General features: G+C 33.7%; 1 protein-coding gene across 1 annotated transcript; it reads left to right on the forward strand.

Annotated features, from left to right (window-relative positions):
- Window positions 1–217: 217 nt before the first annotated feature.
- LOC115950689 (GDSL esterase/lipase At4g16230-like) lies at window positions 218–4,353 on the forward strand. Its single transcript, XM_031067916.1, has 7 exons — window positions 218–596; window positions 717–847; window positions 1,191–1,436; window positions 1,522–1,777; window positions 1,944–2,043; window positions 2,684–2,966; window positions 3,866–4,353. Exons 1-7 carry the CDS (start codon window positions 347–349, stop codon window positions 3,968–3,970), a joined length of 1,371 nt encoding a protein of 456 aa, XP_030923776.1. The 5' UTR covers window positions 218–346; the 3' UTR covers window positions 3,971–4,353.
- Window positions 4,354–9,161: the final 4,808 nt, after the last annotated feature.

A 9,161-nucleotide genomic window follows, 5' to 3' on the forward strand; every position in this document is an offset into this window, starting at 1 on the left:
TAGAATACATAGCTGTTTCACTTTGCTTCTTTCTTCAATATAATTCACTTTGAAACTTTAACAAAGAGATAAGGTTTGGTGCTGAACATGCAGGGCATTGAATGTTTTACATTCCCATCCATTAAATTGTTCCACACAACTTGATTGAAAAGCTCATATTGCTAATAGCTTCCACACTAGTGTTTTATTTTGATCTAATATTATTTTCCTTTTTGATTGGCCTTCCAACTGAGTTTTCTCGACTTCTTTTAATCATTACGTTTTTTCAATATCTTCTCTTGCCTCTTATATGCACAATCCCCAAGTTCCAAACTGAAAAGGAATATTTAGATTCATATTGTTTGAAATGGCTTTCACCTTGAATAGACAAATCATTGGTGGGATTGTGCCTGCATTGTTGAAAGTCTCAATCCTAGTGGAAATATGCTTTGCACAGGATGTTCCTGCTTTTTTTGTTTTCGGGGATTCCTTGGCTGATCCTGGAAATAATAACTACATTGTATCACTAACCAAGGCTAATTATATTCCTAATGGGATTGATTTTGGAATGCCAACAGGCCGATTCACAAATGGAAGAACAATTGTTGACATTATAGGCAAGTACTAATTCTCCTGCACTTCGCATGCCTAATTCTATTTTGCATAAAGTACAAGCTATTAGAGTACTAGATATGCAAATGCGAATAGTATTTTATTCATCAGAATTTTCTCACCAGGTCAGGAATTGGGTTTTAAAGACTACCTGCCTCCTTACTTGGCTCCCACTACAGCAGGAGTTGTGATTCTGCAGGGTGTCAATTATGCTTCCGGTGGAGGTGGAATTCTTAATGACACTGGAAAGATCTTTGTAAGGTTTCTGCTCCACTAGTATAATATTTTTCCCCAGTAAGCACTGTAAAACAATTATGTTCCTGTGGTTAAGACTTCTATTTTGCTTGACGTACACACTACTATTCTCATAACCATTCCAATGATGTTGTGAATGAAACACTGAAAGAAGATGAAGTTGTAAACTTCCCAGTAAACTAATCAGTCGTACGCTTGTACCCTTTGCAGTTTTTGTCCTATTTGATAAATATGGAATTCAAAATAATTTTGAGCAGCATTTCATTATCTTCATTGTGTTAGGACTTAGGTGTACAGCTATCATCAGGTTTACATAAACTGTTAAATTTGTATATGATGCATAGGGAGGTCGAATCAACTTAGATGCGCAGATAGACAATTTTGCAAACAGCAGGCAAGACATAATCTCAAGCATTGGAGCACCCGAAGCTTTAACATTGTTTGGAAAAGCATTTTTCTCTGTTACAATAGGCTCAAATGATTTCCTTGATAACTACCTGACACCAGTCATCTCAGCCGTCAAGCAAAAGTTGGTCACCCCAAATGTATTTGTTGGTGCCATGATTTCAAGATACAGACTACAACTTATGGTAATATTTTTAAAACCTATTATTTTAAAGCCACGTTATTTCAACTGTAGAAGTTCAATTCAAATATTATTGATTCTGTTACCAGAGGCTTTACAATTTGGGTGCTAGAAAGATTATTGTGGCAAATGTTGGACCTATAGGGTGTATACCTTATCAAAGGGATATCAATCTATCTACGGGGCCCGACTGTGTTAGTTTTTCAAATCAGTTGGCTCAATTATTCAACGCCGAGCTGAAATGCCTTATCACAGACCTCAGCTCTAATCTTCAGGGATCAAAATTTGTCTATGCAGATGCTTATAGCATCGTAGAAGATATCCTGAAAAACTACATATCCTATGGTGAGTATGCAGAAGATTTTTTTGCCAGGCCACACAGGATAGGATTATCTTAAATTGTCATGCTCATTTAAATTTACGATTTCCTAACAGATTAAGCTTTCGGTATACTTAGAAGAATTTGAACCATGTCTTCGCTCTAAGGAGAACTTCATGTTTTATTTAACAGGTTTTGAGAATGCCAATTCGGCATGCTGCTATCTTGTCGGTCGCTTTGGGGGTTTGACGCCCTGTGGTCCTCTCTCAAAAGTTTGTAGTGACAGATCCAAGTATGTGTATTGGGATCCATTTCATCCTACTGAAGCTACTAATGTTCTCATTGCAAGGCGTTTCATGGATGGTGACACCAATGACATTACACCTATGAACATTAGGCAACTTGCTCAATTGTGATAAAAGCCTAATGATTGTAACGAGATGCATTCCAAGATTGATATGAGCAAAAGTTAGTTGGATATTAGTACTCTTTGGATGACAATAACAGGCGCATTTTATAAGACTTTATCAGTATGAATAAACAGGAGTACCCTGAGATATATTAGATCATATGGGTTGCTATCTCAAGTGGTACGCCAGTACCAAAAGCAAAAAACTGATAACGCAAGAAACAATTGCGTAATTACAATGAATATAGTCCAATGACAATTTCCTTTATAGTAGGTGCTGCTAGTGCATTGTGTTGATTGTAAGGGACTCAAGCCCTTGTTGATTGAGAGGAAATAATAACTGAATAAGCCCCTTGGGCCTCGGCTACTAATGTTATAATATAAGGCGCTTCATTCTCAATGACAAAATTTGTGCTTCTGGGAAATAGGATACCTAGATATGATTTTTTTTTTTTTTTAATTATCATAAATGAGATACTTAGATATGTAAACGAATGTGTACATTCAAAATTGTTCCTTGCAGGTTTGGAATATTTCCTTCATGGGGTCTCTCTCAGAAGCTTTCGCGCATAATTGGTCCCAACAAAGCGCGTGAGGTTTCCCTAACAGCAACGCCACTAACTGCAGAAGTAGCTGAGAGGTTGGGCTTTGTCAACTATGTTGTTGAAGAAGGTGAATTGTTGAAGAAAGCCAGAGAAACTGGTGAAGGCATTTTGAAAAATAATCAAGACTTGGTGTTGAGGTATAAATCAGTCATAAATGATGGCCTCAAGCTGGATTTGGGTCACGCTCTTGCATTGGAAAAGGTAATATGTCCATTTCATTGGTATACGTTTAAGAATGATATTATATAATGCATTAATATCAAATTGGTGTTATTCTTATGATGATTTACATGGCTCCTATCTAGCCTCTCTCTCTCCTTGTTCCATTTTCCTTTCTATACTAATAAACTGTTTTTGAAATTGATTATCCTAAAGTTGTTTTAATAGTTGGAGGCTTTCACCAAAATTTTCTAAGGTGCTGTGGTCTGCCTTTACCCTGTTCTGAAGCATGGGCTTAATTACATGCATTTTCTGTGTACTGTATTTTAAAAGATCACGTTTCTTGTAACGTACTTCTTTTTTGGTGGTGTGTGCAAGCATATGAAATTTGTGTTGGTGTAGCTATTTCGGGCTAATAGATGTTGTGTATGGAGCTCATGTTTCTTGTGACATCACTTTTTATCTGTGGCGTCTACAAGAATATCAAAACAGTGTCAGACTAATAGATGATATGTATGGAGCTCATATTGCTTGTAACATCACTTTTTCATGGCTGTGAGCATTTCAAGTTTGCATTATTTTAGGTGGAATGAACAACCATCGCATTAATTAGAAGAAGAGCCTCTTCAGCTCTGGATTTGTATTTAGCTGAGCAAGAGAGATGTACTCAGTTTCAGTATGTCATTATTTCCCCCCAGATCCTAAGAGAGTAGGCAAGAGTTAAATTACACATCACATAGAATTATATGAGCTGTAAATAGGTTACTCTACTTCTATTAAGTATTTGTTTTCTGTTCTGCACGGCGATATTGAAAAATTCTTAAGTTTCTGTCTTCTTTGTTCGACTAGTTGGACTGTTGTATCTGTTAAGAACCTAGTTTGCAATTTATTATTTCTCCTACTGTATTATAACTTATTTGTGTGCACGACTGTTCTTTCAGGAGAGGGCTCATGACTATTACAACGGAATGACCAAGGAGCAGTTTGAGAAGATGCAGCAATTCATAGCAGGTCGGAGCTCAAAGAAACCTTCTTCAAAGCTGTAGATTTTCTGATGTGCACATCCTCTGTTGCAAATAACTCCCAAAACGTGGGAAATTATGCAAGTTGCCTCTCTTTTAGATAGCAATACTGCACATATCAGCCTTGGGATGCTATTACGTAACAATGATGAAGTGAATCCTTAATTGCAGTTTCTTTTCCTCCAAATTCTTGAAACTTCAAAGTTTTTTGTATCAATAAATGTTTGGTCCAATTTTGAACTTCAATATATATATGATGTGCACAAAGCTGACTTACCCTATTCAAAAAATAGGAAAGAAGAAAAAGAAGGCAGTATAACTCTTTTTAAAGAAGAAAAGAGATGGTACAACTATATAAGTACACGAATGGTGTTTATTGTTAATAAAATTGTTCAAATTTACAACTATTATTTTTTGCTCAGTAGTTTGACAACTATTATTATTACTTGTTGGGGAAATCGGATGGTATATACCAAAATTAAAAATTATTGAAAATTCGATGCATAAAAGTCATAACAAATATTAAATTCACTTCAATTTTTTTATTTATTTTTTTATTTTTTTATATGGGAAGACAATGAATATTATTCAGAAATAGAAAATGAAATTACATCATGGAGAACTTTCTTAATATATATATATATATATATATATATATGTATGTATGTATGTATGTATCATCATGGAGAAGAGTTTGTTACAGAAAACAATGACTTTCTTCAATTAAAGCAGAGAAATTAACAATGCCTAAAACATATTTTACTAGCAAATGGGCAAGTTTGTTATCTTGACTATGAACACGGGGAAATTTAACTCTACGAAAATCATGTAATGTAGATAGCATGCCATGGACAACTGGGGCCACAAATGAAGGAGGTGGGGATTGTTATCTTACAACATCTAAAAGCTGAAGCGTAGTATTTATTGTTACTACGCTCTTGTTAAGCCACATCAACGATCATATTATCCACACATTTTCAACATTCTCTCTCTTATTTTAAACTCTCTTATTTTCTTATTAATTTCCAAACTTATTGTTATACTTCTCTAACTTTTCTCTTTCTTTTTACCTTTTCATCTCTCCATTACTATCTACCTTAATATCACTTTTCCACTATCCTTTTTATCTTCCTCTATTTTTTGCTTTTCTTATTCCCCTCCTCTTATTATAAATTTATAATTCTCTTTCCTATTCTATACATAGTTTTCCCACACACAAAAGATTATTTCTCTCTCTCTCTCATTTTTTTTCTCTTTTTTGGTTGATTTTTTTTTCTTGTATCTCTACTTTAGTTTAATGAATTTTTGTATTATTTGGAACTTTACTTTAGGTTGATGTTATTAAATTTTATGTTTTTAAGTTGTTATCTTTTTTACTCTCTTTGATTTTATAGATGTTATAATATTGCATTATAAAGACAGTATATAGTAATTTTCCTTAAAAAAAATAGTATATAATAATATAGTTATTTTATTACATAATATGACTTGAATAATTTGATGTTTATTACTATCATAGTTGTCAAAACGTGAATTGTATTGTAAATTGATTTTTTATTTTTCCGTATCGTGTATTGTATCGTATCATGTATCGTAAGATACACAAACACTCAATAAAATTTATAAAAAATTATAGATATACATATATAAATGAAATATTCATTATAAATTTTAAATATATTCAACTAATGTGTTAGGACATATGTGATTCATTTGTTAGAAACATATTTCATTATTTTATATAATTGGCTAATCTTTTGACAAAACGCACTTTGCTTGTATTCGGGTAGATCTAGAATGTGTTTAATATTTCAAGAAACCTTGTTTCAAGTTCAAGTGTTGAAGGCATGCAAGTCTGTCCAAGATTCAAGTGTGAAAAATGTTGTTCATTAAAGCTCGACAGCTAGCTATCTATCGAGACTTGAAGAGTAGTTGAAACCCGTGGCTCGACAGCAGCTCGACAGATAGGGTATCTATCAAGGTTTATGAAAAACAAAAATTCAGGACTGTTTTGACTCCAATCCGTGATTGTATGTTTGGACTTTCTTTTCTCACAACCCTAGACATATAAAAAGATTATTTTAAGGGCAATCAAAGGTAACACAAGTTGCACAAGTGTTGAGCAAATTTTGTTCAAGCAAATTGTGACCAGAGACAGAATTTGCCCTAGTTCATCATTCTTGTGAAGAAGTTGCTGTGTATGTGCATCGTTGGGTTTTGTGACCAAGCATCTTCTTGATATTCATCGTTTGGATGAACTGAAGAACTTTGCAGCCAACAACCTTCTCTAGTTGGTAATTGAAGTCACGTACTAGGATCCGCACAATTGGTTAGTCATGTACTGGGAGTCGTGTATTACAAGGAGAGATTATCATTACAGAACAAGTCCAATTGGTTATTGGGGTAAGGGTTTAATTGTAAGTTGGTATAAGGTACTAGTATTTCTTTACTTGTAACCGCTTGTTGTGATAATAGTGGATTCTCAGGAGTGGTGACCTTAAAATCACCCAGTGGGGTTTTTGCCATGTTGGTTTTCCCCATTTGTAAACAAATCATCGTGTCAATTTATTTTCCGCTACATACTTAATTTAATTGGTGATTTGTTTGTGCTACCATGCGTTTGCATGTTAATTTGATTAATTATTAAACTTGGCTAATTAATCAATTAATTCATCACAAGGGGTCAATACTTTTTTTGGCCTATCATAATGACTAATTTATTCATCACTTATATAATAATGTTTAACAAGCTAACTAATTAAATCAAACTAACATGTGTTTATAACATACACATTCAAATTGCTTAAATTTAAAAGTGATAATATATTACAAATGACCCAAAAATAATAATTTATTTTCATCATATTGCCTAATAAACCCCATCTAACTCAATGCTATTATCATGTTTATCATTTTGCAAACTTATTTCTTCATTAAAATTTTCTTTATCATCGTTAACATTTACTATCTCCTCTTATTCTTTTTATTATAATAATTAAAAATATATATATTTCTTCTTGGCATTCTAGTTTCTTGGACTTATAAAAATAATGACAAAAATTAAAAATAATTATATTGTCAATTAATATTGTACGGTTATTGGCCCATTGTTGGGAAGCCCATGGGCCGTAGGTCGGATGAGAGTTCATCAATTCCAATCCATGATACTCGGCTAAAATAGCTATGGACTATTTCATTCCCGAAGTCTGATGTTGCTCGATTCTCGTTCTAGGGTATCTCAATAATGCCTTAGGGGAGGTCGCCATCGAGCAACATCCAACGTCTGTTGCCAACCCCAAAATTGACGCACCTATTTCCAAAGTAGGGCCCCTTTTGTTAAGAATAATCCTAAAGGGCCCTACCTGCATGAAAAATCATCAAAGGTAATCATCATTGACCTACTCAAGAAGCCTATAAATAGTGGGAAGATAACAGAGCAGGGGGTAGACACTTTTAGGTAGGGAACCAAAGAAGAGGAAGGAAGAGAGAAGCAGAGAGCAAGCCTGCTCGGGAAGGAAACAGGTAATTGTGTACATGTTTAGACCCCTTAAACATAAACAGATTAACCTAGTTATTTAGCCATATGATTAACTTAGATAAATTATGCAGATCTAGGTTAACACAAATAAATCATATCATTGAAACAGTACGAAAAATAAATAACACAACGATATGATAACCTAGGAAAACCAAACTGGTAAAAAACCTGAGGAGGATTTAACCTAGCTATCCTCAAGGTAAAACAGATTCTCTATGAAAGAATTGAAGTTTACACGATAGTGACTTAGACCACTAACATCCTATTGCTACCTCGAGTAGGAAACTTACTACCACGACCACATGACAGCTCTGAGTCCACGGACTACTTCTTTCTTGGATTCACAGCAACCACAAGTACTCCCACTTGTGTTTTCTTTAAACTCTTTATGCAACAACTGAAGCGATCACCAAACTCTCGACATCAATCTTGAGATTGGAAACCCTAAGTATGTATAAAGGCAAACACTTCTAGATCTCACAAGAGATTCATACACACAGCATAAACAACAACAACAAAACGTGGCTAGGATTTTTCCTTTTATACTTAAGGCAAAATATAAAACCCTACACGTTAAATGGGCTTGGGTTGAGTTGGAAAATTCTACAGAAAAACAATTTACGCGAGCTTCGATTGATCGAAAATTAAACACACTTTGAGCAAGTCTAAAACAAGACTAAACGTTTTGATCATGGTTTGCCAACATTACATAATGAAGTTCTAATACATTTAAACCTAAAGTCTTAGAACCTAACAAATTGTATTTTGGGTATGTACTTTCGCCCTTAAGAGCTTCCCATTGTAGGATATCCTCACACCCATAACAATAAATAGATTGTGCGCCAAGTTTAGTTTTTAACCCATTAACCATGTTGTGCGCTCTACAAATATCTTATTCATAGTATAGAAAATAAATTTGCAAATATTAAAGTGAAGTGTAAATGTGTATTGTGTAATCCAAATTTTATAGGAGAAAGAGAGGGGGGGAAATTATGAATATGTTATTTTATTAGCCCAAATTAAGTAACCTAATAATTTTGTGTTAAAAACAAGTCTAACAACTTGTTAGATTCAAATAAAAGTACAAATTTTAACAAAAAAATATCATTTTAAAGCGTTTTTCTATGTATCGTATAATACATACGATTTTACAATATGATACGATTTATACGATACACACTGTATCGTATGATTCATGAGTACTTACAATACGCCGATATAATATGGAACTTTTTACACACGATACAATACATATCATACGATACGTATCGCGTATCGTATGATACTGACAACTATGAGTACTATATTTCTTCTTTTTTTTCTTTTTTTTTTTCTTCTCATATTATTTTTTATAAATTTCTTATTATTCTTTCTCACATTCTCTTGAAAAAGTGGTTATTCTCTTTCTCTTTATTTTTTATTTTTTCTTGCAACTCTACTTTATATTGATGAATCATTGTGATTTTTAAAACTCTACTTGTAGATGGAATAGGACCAATGTGGACCGAATAGAGCCAATATGGACGGAACAGACCGAAGTGGACTAAATAAGACCAAATAGACCGAATATAACTTTAGCGGAGAAAATGGACTAAATAGAGCCAAATTGGACCGAAGATGAAAAAATGGTCCAAATAGAACCAATGTGGACCAATAAGACTGTTGAATAGTTATCAT

Source organism: Quercus lobata, chromosome 6, assembly GCF_001633185.2.
Source record: "Quercus lobata isolate SW786 chromosome 6, ValleyOak3.0 Primary Assembly, whole genome shotgun sequence".
In the NCBI taxonomy this organism is placed as follows: domain Eukaryota; kingdom Viridiplantae; phylum Streptophyta; class Magnoliopsida; order Fagales; family Fagaceae; genus Quercus; species Quercus lobata.